Source organism: Cryptosporidium parvum, chromosome 8 (genome assembly GCF_000165345.1).
Source record: "Cryptosporidium parvum Iowa II chromosome 8, whole genome shotgun sequence".
Lineage (NCBI taxonomy): Eukaryota > Apicomplexa > Conoidasida > Eucoccidiorida > Cryptosporidiidae > Cryptosporidium > Cryptosporidium parvum.
The window spans coordinates 929,063-948,433 of NC_006987.1; the positions used below are offsets into that span (position 1 = coordinate 929,063).

Consider the following 19,371-nt stretch of genomic DNA (forward strand, 5'->3'; position numbering starts at 1 on the left):
CTTTTCGAGTTATCAACGGATTTGTGCATTGTTTAATAAATTCGTTGCAATGTGCGTATTTTGTGCGCCAATTACAGTAATTGTCAAGCTAAAGTTAATTACTATTAAGGTTTGCATTCTCACAAGCTTTTGTAATGAAATTTTATTTAAAGTGAGTTTCGGAAGAGAATAGGAGGGTTGCTCATATAATAGGTTAGTATTTTAGTATTGTATACCTTACGTCCAAAACTTACGGGTTTTGGCCGGGGAAAATCCATAACTAGGCTTGCTCGAATTGCTCAAAATGAAGAAGGAAGAGGAAAACCTTCCAATTTATTCCTCACTAGAGGAATTTATAGAAATTAATGGAGGCGTTAACCTTATTAAAAAAATTCTAGTGGCCACAAGCGGACAAGCAGCAATAAAGTGTATAAGATCTATGAGGCATTGGGCATATGTTACATTTGGGAATGAAAAAGCTTTTGAATTTGTAGTAATGGCGACGCCTGAAGATATCCAAAGCAACTCAGAATCTGTGAGCGAAGCTGATTATTATGTTGATATACCGATGGGCCCAAACTATCATAACTATGCAAATATTGAAGTAATCGTTTCAATAGCAGAAGAACATGAGTGCGATGCTGTCTGGCCAGGATGGGGTCATGCCTCTGAAAACCCAGAGCTTCCAAAAGCTCTTTTAAGAGCTAGAAGAAAGATTATTTGGATTGGTCCTTCAGCAGAATCAATGGAAACTGTAGGGCAAAAAATCCAATCAAATATTATTGCTCAATCCGTACAGGTTCCGTGTGTTCCTTGGTCAGGAGATGGAATTTCTGTTAGTGTAGATAGGGATGGGCGCTTCACAGGTATTGTTTCTGATGAGCAACTTCAAGCAGCGTGCGTCAATAGCACTCAAGAATGTATTGACGTTTGTAAGCGAATTGGATTTCCTGTTATGATCAAGGCTAGCTCAGGAGGTGGAGGGAAAGGTATCCGACTTTGCAGTTCCATGGAAGACCTAGAATCAAATTACAGACAAGTTATAAATGAAGTTAAAGGTAGCCAAGTATTTGTTATGCGAGCAGTTAATAAGTGTAGGCACCTAGAGGTTCAAGTACTAGGAGACAAATATGGTGACGTGTTCGCATTGAGCACAAGAGATTGCACAATACAGAGGCGTCACCAAAAGGTTATAGAGGAAGGGCCAGTTACAATTGTGAGTCAAGAGATTGTTAAGGAATTGGAGTTATCTGCAGAGAGGATGTGCAAAGCTGTGGGTTATTCATCTGCAGGAACTGTTGAATTTCTATATGATATTGAACGTTCATGTATAGCTTTTCTAGAAGTTAATGCCAGATTACAAGTTGAACATGTTGTTTCTGAGGGAGTAGCTAACTGCAATATACCCGCAGCACAGTTACAAATTGCTATGGGAATTCCATTGAAGAAAATTCGTGATATTGAAGAATATAGAAAGCTAAGAAAGCAGGGGAATGCGCCTCCAAGGCATATTATCGCAGCAAGAATAACATCTGAACATGCTGAGAAAGGATTTACTCCAACATGTGGAGACGTGTTTGAAATTTCTTTTAGATCTTCGCAAACAGTATGGGGATACTTTTCAGTTGCTTCTCCAGGTCATATCCATCAATACTCCGATTCTCAATTCGGACACATTTTTGCTTTTGGAATGAATAGAGAAGAAGCAAGAAAACATTTAATCATGGGTTTGAAGGGCTTAACCATCAGAGGTGAGATTAGAACAAATGTTGAAGCAGTTTGTAGAATATTAGAAAATCAAGATTTCATTACAGGCAACACATATACACAATGGCTAGAACACAGTGTCTATTTCTCTTCACCGTTAACTAAAAAAGTTACAATGCAGTATTTGAATGCAGTATTTGCAGCTGCATGTTTCACTGGGCTCAGATACTTCAAAGAAAGTGAGGATACATTTGTGAGGATGCTTGAGCAAGGACAAGCTCCAACCAGTATCAATATTCAGTATGAAATGACTCTAGTTCACAAGGGGATGAAGTTTATATGTGAGAGCCACTTTATTGGTCCTGAACACGTCAGAATTATGTTGAATGGTAGTTCTGTTACAGCGAAGGTGCGTAATATTTATCCACCCAGTATGCAAAATGGGCGTGACTCGTGCTATTTAATATCAGGAGGTTTTGATGGTAGAAACAGGAAGGTTTTCTTTAAAAAAGATGCTGAAGATAACTTATTGGTTACATTTGATGGAACTACTTACACATTCCTAAAAGAGCAAGACCCTCGTCAAGTTAGAGCTCCAGTTAGTGGTAAGTTAGTAAGGTGGTTAATACAAAACGGAGGTCAAGGTGAAAAGGGCCAGGCATACGTTGAAATAGAAATTATGAAAACATATATGCAGCTAACTCTTTCTCATAGTGGAGTTCTAGAGCATGCTAAACCTCAAGGCGCTTCATTCAATGTGGGCGATATCCTAGCAATGTTAGAGCTCCCTAGTGAGTTTATCCCTCCTGCTTTGGAGCTATACCCGCTACCATTTCCAAAAATAGGAGGGGTAAAATCTCCAAAGCTTGCTCTTGAGACTTTTTGCTCTGGAGGATTTAGAGGAGGCCCGAGAATGGTAGCTTTAGCAAACTTTAGAGAAGGAAAGCAACAGCTTCTAAATGCACTTAATGGGTTTTTCCCAGCCTTTGAGGATGTTAGAAGCGCTCTTGGGATGTTCTACCATGTTTTAGACCCAATAATGCCATTTATTGAACTTCAAGAAGCTTGCGAAGTTGCCACACCGCTTATCAAAGTTACAGTTCGAAGAAAAATATCTGATTTGATAGAAGATGTATTTCAAACATTTGAGCAATTAAGTAAAAATAGCTGGTATGAACAGTTTGATAGACAATTGAGCGCATTTATTTCTAATAATTCTTGCTTTGAATCTGATGTAATGTCAGACCAATGCTTGAATTCATTCGAAGATAATGATGATATCGAAGATGAAGGACAGCCACCAAAAGTTCTTCAAGATAAACGCCTAAGTTCTGATGGTTCTGAAATGCCATCAATGCTGCTTTCAAACAAAGCTGATGAGCTTGACCCAAAAAATGCGAGCTTCGCACAGAATAAGAAGGAATTAGCCAAAGAAATATTTGTAAATGAGGCCGAACAAAAAAAAAGTTTTGAAAATTTTCTTGGTACTAATATATATTTGAAGAACCATTCAAAAAATATTAGATCGGCATCTGATTTAGAAATATATATATTGGACTGCTTAAAGATAGTTAGCGATATTATAGAAGAGTCTATACAAGATTCAGATAATGAGAATATTTCCGTCGACGAATTCGTCGCTATAAGAAATCAGTATGATCCATTAATTCATATAATAAGAAGAAATGAAAAGGGGAGATGGATGAGACTAATGTACGAGCTGCATGAAATTATTCTAAAGTATATTGAAATAGAAAAGTTATTTGAAGAACGCTCCTCACTTGTCCCAGCACGCATTATCCCAAGCCTTAGAACGGAGTATGAGCTCCCTGAACTAATGCAAATGGGCCGTTCTCACCAACAGTTGAGAGTGAAGAATGAAATTATGGAGGAAATCGCAAAAGAAATGGCTAACAATCCATCTTTACTTCAGTGTACTGCTCCATTCAGAGATACAATCCATCAAATAGCTGAATTGACATCAACAGAGTACACAAAGGTGGCAGGAGCCTTTAGATACGTATTACTTATGAAAGAGAATGTTACAACAACAACTCAAATACAGTCTGTTACAAAAAAAATATTTGAGTATAGTCAGTTAATTTCACTAGCTCAGACACATGGTCAACATCTTATTTCGATTGCTAATACTCCTTCTTCACCTCTTCAATACCCAATAAATGCAACTCCATCATTATCTACTTGGAGTGGTATTCCAAATTTAGGAAATAGCCAACAGACCTCCTTGTCAAATATTATTGCAGACTTCACTAATTTCCCTGATTTCACACTTTTGGCATGCATTGGCCACCCAAATCCAATTATTGGTAAGTTAGCCTTTGAAATATATATACGTCGTCATTATGAAAGATGTGGCTTATCATTTTATGCTATAAAGAGCAGAGGGGAGGCATGGGATAGCTCTGTGGATATTAGCACCGTTGGGAATAGCAGTATGCTAATGACAAGTTGCCCAGACCTTAAGGGAGCGGTTCCATTAAGAGGAGAAATCCAGAACTTTAACAATATTTTGGGGGTGTGGACACATAATGCCTTAACAACATCATCGTTTTTCCAAAATCAATGTGATCCTTTAAGGTCAAATACTTTAAATATCCCTGCAATACAAAATAATGTGGATCAATATAATCAAAATGAAAACAATTCTAAAGGTAGAACACTAAGCATATTAGAATCAAATAATACATCAAAAAATATGAGCTCAAAGTGCCATGTAAAAGGGGCAATACATATTGAAAATAGCCGTTGGAAAAGCATGCTAAATGCATTTAGTGGGCAAAGCTTAAGCAGCATTGCAGATGACTTGTTGGAGGAGTCTCTTCCCATTCAAACCAGTATTGGGCTTTATTTTGAATCTATATCTGATTTCCAAGACAGATTTGAACAGTGTGTTGATGAATTGAAAATCTTACATGGGTTTTTCCCCCAAATTTCTTCATCTGTTGATTCTATCGTCATGTTAGTTATTTTGTCTAGTTTTTCCAATGGCGAGATCACTACTGAGTCGGAAGTGGCTTCGATTAATGATGAAAATGATTCCTCTTCCATTGAAACTCAATCAAACTCAAGGGACATAATAGAGATTCTTAAAGGAACTATTAACAAACACCAAGAAAAACTCTCTAACAATAACATACACATGATTTCATTTACAATAGCTCCTTATTCAGATCAAAACAAACCTGAGTCACTTTCTGCAAGCTTAGTTTATCTAAAAACTCCTGTTCATTACCATTTCAGGTCTAAAAAGGGAATTCCAATTTATAAATACAATTCTCAAGATCTGGAATCTAACTTATCTTTACAAGATAGCCTAATGAATCAAGCTGAAAGTGTTGAAATGGAAGATTTGGAGAACAACTATTTTATTGAAGAACCATTTATTAGAAATATTCCTAGTACTTTACTTTCTACACTTGAACTGAAGAGGTTGCGTTACTTTACAATAAAGTCAATTCCTACATCAATTTCAGGGATAAATTTATATGTTGGTACACCAAGAGAACTTTGTTCCGGTTATTCTGTTATTGGTAAACGCAAAGAAGCCGAAAACAAGGAAAACAACTCTTCATTGAAAAATGGAAACTCAAATATTAGTAAATCTCACGAATCTGATTCAGGAAAAAATGTCAAACTTTCTGAATCAAATACTTCGGAAAAGCCTAATTATTCTGGCCCCCAAACCAAAAGAATCTCAACAAAGGAAATGGAAGGTGAAAATCTGACAAATAAATCTAACAAGACTTTAAGTGCAAAACCAGTTACAAGCAAAATTTCTGGATATAATAAACAGAGAAGATATTTCATAAGAGTATTAGTTCAACATGAATGCAGTGAGTTATACTTTGAGGAACAGGAAAGATACTTTATAGCAGCCTTAAGTACTTTAGAGTCTTGGTTATCTTTTGACCAAAACTATTCGAATACAAGTTCAAGCACAGTTTCAAGAGGTCATACAGGTCTTAACCATCTTCTTTTTACTTCTGTTGGGGTTTTAAATGATAAAAACTCAGGCTATATTACAACCAGCATGGCAGAAGAAGCAGCAAGAACATTAGTTCAGCGATATTCGCAACGAATACAGCAGAGTTCACTACAAACCATGGAGTTCCGCTATATTCAAAGGTCAGTATATCAAAAAGATAGTAATAACGTTGTTGTGCCCGTTCGTTTTGTGGTAGATAACCCAACAGGGCAAGCAATTAGATTACGCAGTTTTGTTGAAATAAAGAATCCCACAACTAGTGGAGGAAAAGTGTTTGCAGCTATAGACTCTAAACAGTCATTCTTAAACTTTGTATCCACAAGCAGATCTGACAAAACTTTCAGCTTACCTGGGCTTCAACAGTCTAAAAGCCTAAAAGAAATCTCTAATCTTAATAAAGGGTCTAAAATTCTGACAATTAATGAAAATATGGTTCCAAATTTGGCTTTATATCAACATGAACACATTTATGACGGGAAACCTCTGGATATTCCTCATCCTTTAATTGGAAAAATTGATCAGAAAAGGTATCAGGCTGCAGAGTTGAATACGGTTTATATATATGATTTCTTGGATCTATTTGAAGAAGCAATTAAGAGTTTGTGGAATAAATGCCCAAAATACTTTGTTACAACGCCTTCTAGTGTTTCGCTTTCTAAATCAAACATAAAATCAGCAAGAGCAAATGGTTCTACTACAGCAGGAATCTCAACTAATTGTGAATCGGGCTTTGAACAATCTAGTGGAAAGACAGCATTTTTGCCCAATAAACTCTTAGAGTATGTTGAATTGGATATCAATAAGGATTCAGGAGAACTAGAATGCGTTAGTAGAGAGCCTGGGAATAACACCTGTGGAATGGTTGCATGGTGTATTACTATGCATACTCCAGAGTACCCAAAGGGTAGAAGAGTGATTCTTATTGGAAATGATATTACTTATCAAATGGGGACCTTTGGCATTCAAGAGGATCTTTTGTTTCAAAGAGCATCGGAATACGCAAGAAGCTTAGGAATCCCTAGAATATTTATTGCAGCAAATAGTGGTGCTAGAATGGGGCTAGCGACGGAGGTTCAGAAATGCATGAAAGTTGAATTTGTTGATCCTGAAAACCCAGTTAAGGGATACAAGTATCTATATGTTACGGAAGAAGACTATAACAAATTTGATCTGCAGAATAGTATTAATTACGAAGTAATAGATCATCCTAAAGATGGGAAAATATACAAAATTACTGATGTTATTGGATCTCAGCTAGGACTTGGAGTTGAGAATCTCTCAGGAAGCGGAGGAATTGCAGGTGAAACATCAAAGGCATCTAAGTCGATTATGACAATTACATATGCAACTACTAGAACAGTTGGAATTGGTGCCTATTTAGCAAGGCTTGGTCATAGAGTTATTCAAAAAGCTCATGGAGCTCCAATAGTACTTACAGGATATCAGGCACTTAATAAGGTAGCGTCAAAAGAAATTTATAGCAGCAATGATGAATTGGGAGGTACAGAGATTATGGCAAAAAATGGTGTAACACACCTCGTTGTTAAAGATGACTTAGAGGGTTGCGTAGAAATACTTAAATGGCTGAGCTATGTACCTGAATGCGTCGGAGGAAGGCTACCAATAATGGTGGATCCAACAGATCCTATATATAGGAATATTACATACTCTTGTAATAGTAATACTGAAGACCCAAGATTAATGCTTACTGGATGCGTAGACTCAAGAGGACGTTGGCTATCTGGTCTCTGTGATAAAGATTCTTTCAAAGAAGTTATGAGTGATTGGGCGAAAAGCGTAATAGTAGGTAGAGGAAGAATTGGGGGAATACCTGTTGGGTTCATTTTAGTTGAAACTAGAGTTACTGAATACATTCAGCCAGCAGATCCAGTAATGCCACACACAAGTGAACTTAGAGTTACTAGGGCAGGACAAATATGGTTCCCTGATTCTGCATATAAGACTGCACAAGCAATTCGTGATTTCAATATGGAAGAACTCCCATTGATAATTCTTGCAAATTGGAGAGGATTTAGTGGAGGCCAGAAAGATATGTTTGACCAAGTCCTAAAGTTTGGGTCTTACGTAGTTGATGAACTTGTCAATTATAAACAACCTTGCTTTGTTTACATACCTCCAAAGGGAGAACTGCGCGGAGGAGCTTGGGTAGTAGTAGACTCAAATATTAATCCAGAATTCATTGAAATGTATGCCGACCCTACAGCAAGAGGAAGCGTCTTGGAAGCTGCTGGAATAGTTGAAATTAAGTTTAGAAGCAAGGCGCTTAAAGAATGGATGATGAGATTAGATCCAGAATTACTCTCCCTACAAGAGAAAGATCAACTACTTCATCTTAAAGGCTATCCAATAGACTCTTCTGAAAGAAGCTCAATAAAAGAAAAGATTAATAAAAGATGCAGCTTACTTCATTCAGTTTATCACGCCGCTGCAATTCATTTTGCAGATTTGCACGATACTTCAAATAGAATGAAAGCTAAGCAAGCAATCCATGATATTGTTCAGTGGAAGAATGCAAGAGTTTTTTTCATTCATCGAATCAAAAGACAATTACTGCTTTTTTCTTTAAGGTCTGAAATTTCCCAAAAGCTTGGAATTTCTCTCACAGATTCTCAAAATGTGGTCTTTCAATGGGCAATACAAGACGGAATAGATCCAAATAATAACACTCAATTCATTCAATGGATTTGCCACAGTGCTAACATTATTGAACAGAGAATCTCTCAACTATCTAGCTCTGATATAAGGTAGAAAATGGAGTATTATTAATATTTATTGGAAAGAAAACACAAAATTTAATGTTAACAAAATAATCAATAATTTTAATATAATAATCACTTAGATAGAAAGAAAACATGGATTATAAGTTAATGCGAATATAAAATTTAATAATAAGTTGTTGTTGTTCTTCGAGAATTCAGTATTTATATTTAGTGGAGTAGTCTTTAGGCGAAACTACGAGCCCTTTGCCTTTTTGCACTCCACGGTATATTGTTTCAACTATATCAATAAACTCCTGCTTATTATTGAGCGGCCAATTGATTTTATTATTGTTTCCAGTACCAAGATCCACCATAATATGTTTATTTCTAAAAAAAAACATGACGGATACCGGGTCATATAGCTCGTACATTGTATTGAAATCAGGAACTTCGGTAATATCAACTAAGTAAATTACACAAAAATTCTTTACATCCTCCGCTACTTTATATAATACTTCATCCATTAACATACAATCTGCATCATAGTCATGCCCAAATCGTATGCATACGATTCTTTCTTCTTCCGAAAGTATTGCCTGATCTACCGACCAACCATTGTGGAGATGTTGCAACATGTAGGACATCTTTTTTTTTTTTTATAAAGCTAGCCTTAAACTATCCAGATTTATTAATTACTAGATTGAGGAGGTTTTATTTTGTCAAGTAATATTTATTAGTTAATAAATTACCTTTAAAATGCATCAAAACCGATTTTTACTCCATTTTGGCGGGAATATAGAAATTGCATCGTTAATTTTTTTTTTCTACAATTTTTTTTTTAAAGAATATTTCGTACACTCTCGCTTGAACAAGAATTAAAAGTATTCACATTGACTTGAAGTATACAACTCATTATGGATGAGGAGAAATCAAAAACTGAAGAGCAAAATGGCTCTGTATCTCAGAATATAAAAACAATATCTTTGAATGATAAGGCTATTTTAAATAATCAAAGCCCAATTATTGTCAGAAGGGGAGATCTTTCAGAAACTGCACTTGAATCTTCATTTTCAGAGCCTTTATCTGCTATCGATGACTTGAAGTCAGGATGTAATTTGTTTGAGAAGAAAAGTCCAAGAGATGAACAATTACGTGAAAAGGAAACAAAGCAGGCACTAAAATCAGTTATGAAGCTTCAGAATGAAATCTTTCACATTAATAATTCAATAGTTTCTCAGGAAAATGCATATAAAAGTTCTTTATTTTCGAACAAATACATGGGTAATATTTTTAGTAGTTTCTCTCCTTTTATTAAAGGAATTAATAAATTCACTTTAAGACCAAAAGAAAAAAGCCCTGAAGAGGTATTGAAAAATATTAAGAAAAAATCTGAAGAATTTCAAGGAAGATGCAATTATATTAAGTATTCTACTCAGTGGTATCTTTGGGCAAAAAGAAGAAACGCTGAGACTTACTCTCAAAACCATTTAGAAAATACAGATCAATCATCATCTAATATATCTAATGGAGTAGGAAATCCACCTTTAGGAGGAACTTCTTCTACAAATATATCAAATAATGCTAACTTATCTTGCCAAAATAATATTGGGCAAGTTTTTCAATCAAACCAACTTTTATTACAAAAAGAAATCCAGAACGTTGAGCAATCCGTTAAATTTAGGCTTGCAATACAGTCTGATAAGCCTTCATTTACCTTCAATAGTAATATTTGTTCTAGTCAACTTTCGGTTTAAAAAATAAACTTTCCATAAAATTATCTAGTTAAAAATATATTCCAAACTGTTAGGGTAGAATTATATTATATTGAGTCTGTTATTTTTACAGAGCAAGGCATACTCCAAGGGTGATACTCATTATTGTCCGATATTTTTCCATTATATTTAATAATCTATTATGATAGATTATGCGATAAATTAATTTATACGAATTAATGATAATTTACGCAACTTACCTTTGGAACGTTCTCAAAAATTTCAAAGTTTTCAAAACTTTCTTCTTTATCGTCATTATTAGAATCTTTTTCTATATTCCGCATGAAGTTAATTTTGATGTTATAATATTGCAATTTTTACTAACTTACGACTTGAGTTATAAATTTTCTCAACAGTTTTAATATGTTTTTTCATTACATCCTTTGCATCTTTTTTTACACCATCTCTAAATTGTCTATCCTTCAACTTCTTTTTCTCTATACTTTTGTCTCTTCTCTCCTTCTTTCTCTTTTGGAATCCATTAACAAATGATTCTTTTTTTTTCATGTTAAAAGTGATCAAAGTTCCCTTTCGGCCGTGTTTGGTCAAAATAGACTTGGAATATTTATCCAACATTTTTACAATTCAAAATAGGCTGAATGAAATATTCTGTTAAACTTAATAATGAAGATATATTCAGATTATCGACATGTCACTATTTACATTATTTTGCTTCAATTGAATTTTTTCTTGATGTAAAGTAGTTTCCCGCCAAAAAAAGTACCGTTAATGCTGATGCATGGACGTGAAAAAAATCATGAAATAAAAAGTTAGGCAAGATAGCACTTTAGTAGAATGACTAGTGAACAATAACAAATAACTAATAATTTATGTTTTATTGTGATTTTCTTTGCTGCGAAGCAATCGATTTATTTTACCCATAAAGAGAAAGATCTATATGAATTAATCTAAACGTGGAACTGAGTTGAAAAATGAATCGATTAACTGAAAACGATCAGGAACTTAAAACTATTCTTGATGGAGTTATGATTAATGACTGTATTAAACCATTTAGGAAGGTTTCAGAAAAATTAGAAGAGTTTGATCAATTTGCAACAGAATATGGAAATTCTTTAGATTCTAAAATTAATCAGATGCTAATTTCACTACGGAAAGATGAAATTAATTGCTTAAAATTAGAAATGAGGCTAGAAAAAATTCTTGAGTTAGTTACTGAGCAAATGCGTAAAGGCAACCATGAAGGTAAGGAAGACAAAGCACCAACTAAAAATATGGTAAAAACAGAAGAAATAAACAAAAAAATCAAGAAAAGTGATGAAAAACAAAAAGAAAGTGGTGAAGAAAGAACTCTTAGCAGTTCAATGAATAGTATGGAATCTGTTCCTGTCGATCCTTTGATAAAAAGAACTCTTGAATTCGAAAACACTCAGAGGAAGATATATGAAAATCCTAACAATACCAAAGGATGTAGTATGCATGTTGAAGAAGAAACCTGTGATGAAATCAGTGTGAAAATAAGTACTGATGGTTCTGCAAGAAGCTTACTTTCGAAGTATATTAATGGCGAAAATAAGCATGGGAATGAAGTCAGAGAAAAAGATCCAAATGCAATTAGAAGAGAAAAGGTTGATAATATAAAAAGAACAGTCAAGCCTATAGCTCGTGATAACGGTAATAAAGGCAAGTGTTGTGCTTTTTGGAAGAAATGGTGCTGTTGTTGTCTATCAGATAAGGGCCCAACAAAATCGGGCAACTATTATAAGATGTCTATACAAGAATGGAAAGATTTTCTGGCATCAATTGAACCTAAAGATAAGAGATATAAGGACTACTGTAACATGTTAGAGAAAAGAAACGATTCTTATAATGTTGATATTGAAGGGTTACCCCCTTTGATTGTTGAATATTCATCTTTAAATGCAAAGGCTGGGGGAAATTATTATGGAAATCAAATGTACAACATGGGCCAAAATTATCAATATTATTATCCTGTAAATAATCAAGGTTATTATAATTATGGGCAATATTATTATGACGCTAGAAGTCAGGTCTCTAATATGTCTTATGTTAACAACAACCCAAATTATTTGAATTTTAATAAGAAAGGTAAAAACATGCAAGAAGATGTTAAATGTAGACAAATGGTACATACAAAGATGGGAATAAGAAATGGTTAATTTGTAAATATAAATATTTCATAATTTTATATATTAAGGATTATATAGATTATAAATTTCATTATTTCTTCATTTGAACTTGTACGAAAACTAAGTAATATTTAAATAGAATTGATGATATTAAATAGGCTGCAGCCCAAGAGCAACATTTACACTTTTACGAATTGGATTATTGGGCTCAAGATCAGCAATAGAAATCACAGTTGAGCAATGAGGGCAATATCCCTTGATTGTGTTTGGCGAAATCCCTGATGCAGCATCCATATGATTTCTAATAAAGTTAATAATGCATTCCTGACAGTATGTTTCACCACAGCATGGAGTCAAAACTGCGTATCTGAAGAGCCTCGCACATATAGGACAAGTTAATGAATCTCGGACAAGACTTGTGTCTTCCTTTGATTTACCCATATGTTTTCCAATAGTGTCTTCAACCGTTCTAGTCAGGAAAGCCGTACTTGAAAGTTGTTTTGCATCCTTTAGCACAGCAAACGTACCATCGGGGAGGCAATAAACTTCTGAGTAGAGTCTACCTTCTTCGTCAAAATTAATAGCTCTTAGAAAACTTCTAGGGATTCCTGTAGCAGGTCTAATTTTTTTTTGAGATACTCCTTCGTTAACTTTGGGACAGACACGAATATGGTGCCCCCTTTCACCGCACATATGACAAATATAATCTGCAGGAACGTCTGTTGATGTATTGGCCATTGCATTCTTGTAATTATAATTAGCCGACACAGACGAAGGTCCAAAGTTTGCATTGTAACTTTGCCCACCAAAATAGTTATTTGATGATCCAGTATTAAGAGGGCCTGTTCCAATAGCCCCCAGTTTTTTGTATGGTTCACTTCTAAATTGGCTGGACGCAGAAAAATTTGTACCTGTTGTATTTCCAGCTCCATATCTGCTTCCTGTTGCAGTTACAGACTTTGGATATCCTCTTTGGTTAAACTGTTCTAACATTTCGCTTCTTTGAGCTGCTGTCTGTTTGAATTTCTCACCATGCTGTTGCATTACTAACAAAATAGCTGCATCTTCCGACGAACTATTTTTTGAATTATTCGATGGATTTGTACTATTCAAAACTGAGTTATGATCATCATCCTTACTTTCTCCTACTTTTGTAAAATTACCGCTATTAGGGGCTAAATCAGTGGTGGATGGAGGAGATAATATGGTTTGTTCTCGCATGGATATGTTTGATGGAGCAGTGCTTGAAGAAGCGGAATTTGTTGCTTGAGATACAGTTGAAGGCTTGCTCTTTATTTTTGAATTTGCTGCTTCTAAAAGAGGTTTTGCTAAGTCCTTAGGGAGCCTGACCACATTTAAATATATTCCCTCTTTTAGAATTTCATAATCTGAAAGGTATACATTCGAAACACGGCCATTCTTATCGCTTTGTGTAGCTAAGATATCCATATCCTCTCCAATATCTAAAATTTCCCTGAGCTTTGACCTAACATGTGAAACTAAGGCAGGAAATTCATGTGTAAGATCCTTAAATTTCTTTTCACTTTTAAACTTATAATAAATTTTGTTGTTGGCCATTTTTGAGTCTCCAATAGCTCAAGGTTTTCTCACAAAAATTTAAGGCGATGCTTTGTTGTCTCGTATCTTTATTGTTTCTTCTATTTACTTACATTAAAGCATCTTAAATGGAGACTTTTTGAATTCTAACACATACCACAGGTATCTTTCTCCCCAAACCAGCGCCATTAATGGCGCCCAGTTATCATTCATAGCTTTCAAGCATGCAAATGCTACATAAAAGAAAAGAATATTTTAGATGAAGTTGAAATAATATTAATAATACTATTAAATTAATAAGTTAAGTATCTGATTATAACAACGTACAATTGAACTCCCCGATTATGAAACAGTTAACTTTATATGCTAAGGAAAAATTTGAGTTAAAGCCCAAGCAAATATCCCCCATATTTTGTTAGGAATACTTTATTATTCTCGTTATTCATACCCTTGTTGCCAAGCTTAATAGGTTCAGGACATCTAGATGCAGTTTTATATTGTTTAATTGTTGGCATAGAGGGGGTCTTTTGAATTTGATTCTCATTTACTTTTGAAAGGAGTGGGTTGCTCTGAACTTGCAGTCTATTCACAGTAGGAATTTCTAAATAATTTTTTTTAGAGATCTGGCATTCTTTTATGCTTTTTTTTTCTGCTTCATTTGTTTTTAGTCTAGTGATCGAAGTATTTGGTTCATATGGAATTTTAATTTTATTCGAGTTTTGCACGTTAAAATCCTTATTAATTGGAGGATTTGAACTATGAGAAACGAACTTTGATCTTGGAATAATAACACTTCTTTCCATTTCACTAGCCTTGTAATAGTTAATTGGCTCATTGAAATGGCAGCCAGTTTTAATTGGATTATCATTTTTAGAAATTTCAAGATGCTCAAAAATATGCTGCTTTATTTGATTTTTTGACTTTTGAACGTAGCTTTTAAGCGATACCGGCGAGCCAAATAGTTTATTATTTCTTGAAAGTTCAAGATATTCATTTCCATGGCCTATTGATGTAAACAAACTTCTCTCAAAAATGTCATTATTAATTAAATTGTGTTTTGTATTGAAAAAAGAATAGTAGTCATTAACATCTTGGTATACTTCATTAGATTTATGTTCCTCATCTTTCAAAAAATAATTATTAAGACAGCAGATTTTATCTGAAATGTTATTAATTGTATTCACTATACTTTCCATTTTGTTTGGTTAAAAAAGAATATGAAAATATATTAGAAAAATAACAACATGAAAATTATGTTAAGAACTATTAAATATTTAGGTGTTCCACCGGTTTCTTAATAAAATTAAGTTTTTTTTTATGCAGTTTTTCTGGAGACATTGCAAAAAATCATGTGCAGTTTGGCGGTTGCAGGGTTATCGGCCCAATTTGCATGCACTGTGATCAAACAAAAAAAAAAAAAAATCAACGCATTGTAAGAAAAAAAAGTAAATTAACTAATTACGGGTACTATAGTATTTTAGAGTGACATTGTTGGCAATGCAGCCATAATTCTATCCACACAGTTGCAGAAAGAAATTTAAAATTAAACTTTAATTAACTGACGCAATTCTTGCATATTTATAATAGTAGCGTAATAGATGAAATTTATAAGTTTTCCTCAAAAAGGGTTTAGAAGAGTCAAAGAAGAACGGAATCATATCGTTCTGATGCTAAGCTCAATGATCTGAGAAAAAATGAGTATATATGATTGCAGAGAAGCAGAGTGGGTAAACCAATATAGAGAAAATGAGCAGGATCACAGCCATGATCTTTGAAGTGTTCCAAGGGGAATCTGAAAATAACTTGAGATGTAGAACAGCCGGAAGGAAGTAACATACAGTATTTGAGCAAAATAGTCCAACAAATTCGTATGTGAGGCCAAGGTCAGAAACGAAATATGTAACAGTTGTACAGATAAAAAGGAAAATAAAGGTGAGAGTTCTAAGTAAGTGACGATCTTTTGTTGATGATCCTTCTGCATCTTCTCCACTTTTAATAATAACGGCAAGGGACTTTCTGAATGAATGACAAGATACCGGGAATGAAAATACAAGCGATGATACTAATACAATTTTAGCAATAACAACAGTTAGTGATTGAGTACCAAACATACTGAGGATATCAGAGGACTTGAGAGTGTTTCCAAACAGCATATATCCTGAAGAACCCATAAGGATGTAAATTAAAGTACAAAATCCAAGTGAAACAACTGAAGAGAAAACCAATTTGTATAACGTCTTGTCTGCAAGCTCATTTGCAACGTTGAGGAAGTTGTGGTGGCATGTGAAAGAAAACACAAATATTGGGAATGTCTGGAGCATAAAAATTGGTCTCCTAGTTGAGATAAGTTCAACCTTCTCAAGCATTGTTGTAAGTTCTGGAAGGCCAACAAGGAAGCTGAATATTACAACTGCTGCAACATAGAGGGATGAAAATACAGCAATCCAATTAATGATAGTAAGCTCGGCAAGAGATGTAGGATAACTGGCTGGACCGATAATAAAAATCACAACAAATAACAAAATTGCAGTTCTCGTATTAGATTCTGATAGATATGGAGCAAGAAAACCCCCGAACAAGGTTTGTATTACAGCTACAACGACCATAAGATAAGTAATACAGGACCCAAGTGACATAATTAGTATGGATGTATCGATCAGTGACTTTAGCTTTGGGAAAGTTTTTTCAGCAATCGAATAGTATGTTACAGGCATCATTGTACCTGTTGGATCTTCATTAAGTGATATTTCGGAAAGAAGAATGCATGCAAGCGTTGAAAACATGCCTGATATTATTGTCATAAAGATTCCTTGTAAAAGTCCATTTTTACTGTATGCCCAAGGTAATCCAAGAATTCCGACTCCCATTGTTGTGTTTACCAAAGCAAAAAATGAAGAAGTCATCGACCCCTTTTTATACCTTTTTTCAATAAAATTTTCCATCCCAATTAAGACCTGCTCTGATAATCGGGATATAAAGCTCTCCTTTGAGCTTTTCCTAATTGTAGATCTGGAAGGAAGTAAGCTTTTTTCTTCATTTAGAGTTCTCATAAGATTAAGTTAACTTTTCCATATAAAGATTTATTCCTATTAATTTAGTACAAATTATCAACGAGAGTTTATTTCGTTAGTTATTATTTTTTCTTTTACTTTATTATTTTTTTTAGAGACGTTGTTAACTATTAGCTCATCTATCTTAGACCCCGCTCACAATCTGTCTATTAAGTACCGACAAATTACTTGCCGCTTCATCATTTCCAGATCCAGAGTCAATCAGGGAATAAATTAAAAATAAGTAAGTTGATACAGGAGGAGTTACAAATGCAGTGAGATATAAAATTTCATTAAACGATTGAACTTAGAAAAGTACGGATTTACAAACCACATGTAAAAATGATAATCTATTTCTACCTAAATATTATATTTCCAAGACTCCTCTGGACCTAAAGGCAATTCTAAGTTGTTCACGGACATGTTCTACAGCTTCTGATTTTCTTGGTCTTATACGGCCTCTTTCAGAGTTATTCGCACGCCTACCGTATCCTCCGTTGCTTTTAGGCTGCTGGGTTAGGTTTCTGAGTTCAGGATTTGATAACGCTATGGCATTATTACTGCTATCAGTAGCCTTTTCAGAGATAGGGTTTGGATGCAGCCCCAAACTCTTTCTATTCCTATGAAAATTTCTCTTGGTGTGTTTAAGGTTTATTTTAGAAGGCTCAGGAAAATCATTAAGCGCCGAGGTAACCTGCGTATTTTGCGTAGGATTATGCTTGTTGGACGACGAACCAACATTATTGTTCCTTTGATAAAACCTCTTCTTTCTTCTAACCTTGATATTATAATTTCTATCATTATTATTAAACGGGTTATCGCTATGAGCAGCTACTACTGCATCCAAGCCAGAACAATGAGTCGTTAATCTATCTACTTGATTTGTTCCGGAGTTCACCACTCCCATAGTTGTGTCTACACTACTGTTGTTATCATCACTAAGTATCATCTTCAAATTCGAGTCCTTTTCCACAATTGTTTTAAGGAGGTGAGTATTAATAGACTGGCTTGAAATCGAATTTGATGCATTATCACTATTGCAGGTGGTGCTTAGAATGTTCCTTTGAGAGAACTTCTTTCTCCTTTTATACTTCTTCTTCTTTCTCTTAGACTCGTCAAAGTTTATATGAGCAATAGTTGTGTTAATAACCTGGTCGAGCAAGCCATCAAACTTAGTCGTAATCGTCTCTTGAGTTGAAGAAGTCTGAGAAGAAGAGTTTTTGAGAGCAACACTAGGCTTCTGCTGCTGTTCTGCTTGAAATCCCAAGTTCAAGTGGTTTTCTTCGTAGATATAACCTTCAGAGCACGATCCATGATCAGACCCTGGGGGAGAATTAGCTTTGGAGTTTTGCTTATTATGCTCATCGTCTTCTGCTCCAATAACGGTGATAGGTAATTGCAGAGGGTTATTAGAATGTGAGAGAGACTTTTCAGAAGCCAGATTAATACCCTTACTTTGTGTATCTACTACCAAACTGCCCCCAGATTTGTTCAGATTAAGTGCTCTTCTTTTAGTAGCAATTAGAATTGCAGTCTCTCTGGAAACACCAAGGTATTCAGCTTCAGCTATCCAACGAAGCAGCTCCTCATCAAAAACAGGGCCAGTTATAGGGACTGAGCCAAAGGCAAGATTCGGGGAGACGTCCTCCTGACGGTTCAAGAGACCAACCATCATATTAAGCAGTCGTTTTGGAGCAGCACCAATGTTTATCTCAATCGAGAGTGAAGTCCAGAGGCAGCAAGCAACTGGAGGCCATTAAGTATATGAATCTATATCTAATAGATTATTTGATCAAAATGTAAGTTATTAAATGTGGATAAAACAGAAGGGAAGAGAGAAAGGAAGTGCTATATAAGAACTTTGGTTGAATCTTTAGCCAAATAAGCGTGCTTGTTAACAGCGATTATCACAAATTTGACAGTATTTACGTAGTTGGAAACCTGATTTCTGAAATTCTAAATTGAGGGATTTTTTTTTTCTTACTAGAGTTCAGATCTTTTAAAGTAAATAAAATTCTGATACTTCAGATAGAATATGTGATTATTAATAAATACACTACAACTTGGTCAAATTACATGTATATTAGCCGTTCCTCGCTTCAAACGACTCAATTTAAACAAGACACACTCTCGTCAACTCCCCGTGCAGACCTCTTGAAATAATAATAAAAATAATAAAGGAATGAAGAAGTTAAATATAACTGATATCTATGTTAATATGTTGCATAGATATATAGTTTGTTCAGTCGCTTCTTCTAAACTATTGGGGCCGATGCTGAAATTTGAAATGAGAAAGAGCTTCTTGTTAGTTGTCTCCCAGGATAAATCCAAGCCTGAAAAGGTGACAAACTGCTCAAATGGACCTCCTTTGATTGATTGTATTACCAATTCAAAAAGTATTAAACATTCAAAGATATTAATAGGAAACCGCTCTTCTAACGGCTTAATATCAAAGGTATGTCCACTCTCCTT

At 34.7% G+C, this 19,371-nt stretch overlaps 8 protein-coding genes across 8 annotated transcripts; 3 read left to right on the plus strand and 5 right to left on the minus strand.

Annotated features, from left to right (window-relative positions):
• Positions 1-259: 259 nt before the first annotated feature.
• cgd8_3680 (acetyl-CoA carboxylase like biotin dependent carboxylase involved in fatty acid biosynthesis) lies at positions 260-8,461 on the plus strand (the record flags this gene model as incomplete). The annotated part of the gene is made up of 1 exon (XM_627260.1): positions 260-8,461. A coding segment is annotated over one exon (8,202 nt), but the record flags the coding sequence as incomplete, so codon positions are not given.
• Positions 8,462-8,627: 166 nt separating this feature from the next.
• Positions 8,628-9,056, minus strand: cgd8_3690 (mitosis protein DIM1; the record flags this gene model as incomplete). The annotated part of the gene is made up of 1 exon (XM_627261.1): positions 8,628-9,056. One exon carries the CDS (start codon positions 9,054-9,056, stop codon positions 8,628-8,630), a length of 429 nt encoding a protein of 142 aa, XP_627261.1.
• A 270-nt stretch (positions 9,057-9,326) lies between these two features.
• cgd8_3700 (hypothetical protein) lies at positions 9,327-10,166 on the plus strand (the record flags this gene model as incomplete). The annotated part of the gene is made up of 1 exon (XM_627262.1): positions 9,327-10,166. The coding sequence occupies one exon, from the start codon at positions 9,327-9,329 to the stop codon at positions 10,164-10,166; it is 840 nt and encodes a 279-aa protein (XP_627262.1).
• Positions 10,167-11,116: 950 nt separating this feature from the next.
• On the plus strand, positions 11,117-12,322 carry cgd8_3710 (hypothetical protein; the record flags this gene model as incomplete). The annotated part of the gene is made up of 1 exon (XM_627263.1): positions 11,117-12,322. The coding sequence occupies one exon, from the start codon at positions 11,117-11,119 to the stop codon at positions 12,320-12,322; it is 1,206 nt and encodes a 401-aa protein (XP_627263.1).
• A 120-nt stretch (positions 12,323-12,442) lies between these two features.
• Positions 12,443-13,870, minus strand: cgd8_3720 (D441/Mpe1p like protein with a zinc knuckle (C2HC) and PhD Zn finger domain; the record flags this gene model as incomplete). Its single annotated transcript, XM_627264.1, has 1 exon — positions 12,443-13,870. The coding sequence occupies one exon, from the start codon at positions 13,868-13,870 to the stop codon at positions 12,443-12,445; it is 1,428 nt and encodes a 475-aa protein (XP_627264.1).
• Positions 13,871-14,232: 362 nt separating this feature from the next.
• On the minus strand, positions 14,233-15,045 carry cgd8_3730 (conserved hypothetical protein; the record flags this gene model as incomplete). Its single annotated transcript, XM_627265.1, has 1 exon — positions 14,233-15,045. The coding sequence occupies one exon, from the start codon at positions 15,043-15,045 to the stop codon at positions 14,233-14,235; it is 813 nt and encodes a 270-aa protein (XP_627265.1).
• A 480-nt stretch (positions 15,046-15,525) lies between these two features.
• cgd8_3740 (Yer119cp like amino acid transporter, 11 transmembrane domain) lies at positions 15,526-16,899 on the minus strand (the record flags this gene model as incomplete). The annotated part of the gene is made up of 1 exon (XM_627266.1): positions 15,526-16,899. The coding sequence occupies one exon, from the start codon at positions 16,897-16,899 to the stop codon at positions 15,526-15,528; it is 1,374 nt and encodes a 457-aa protein (XP_627266.1).
• A 367-nt stretch (positions 16,900-17,266) lies between these two features.
• Positions 17,267-18,574, minus strand: cgd8_3750 (predicted secreted protein; the record flags this gene model as incomplete). Its single annotated transcript, XM_627267.1, has 1 exon — positions 17,267-18,574. The coding sequence occupies one exon, from the start codon at positions 18,572-18,574 to the stop codon at positions 17,267-17,269; it is 1,308 nt and encodes a 435-aa protein (XP_627267.1).
• Between the last annotated feature and the right edge of the window lie 797 nt (positions 18,575-19,371).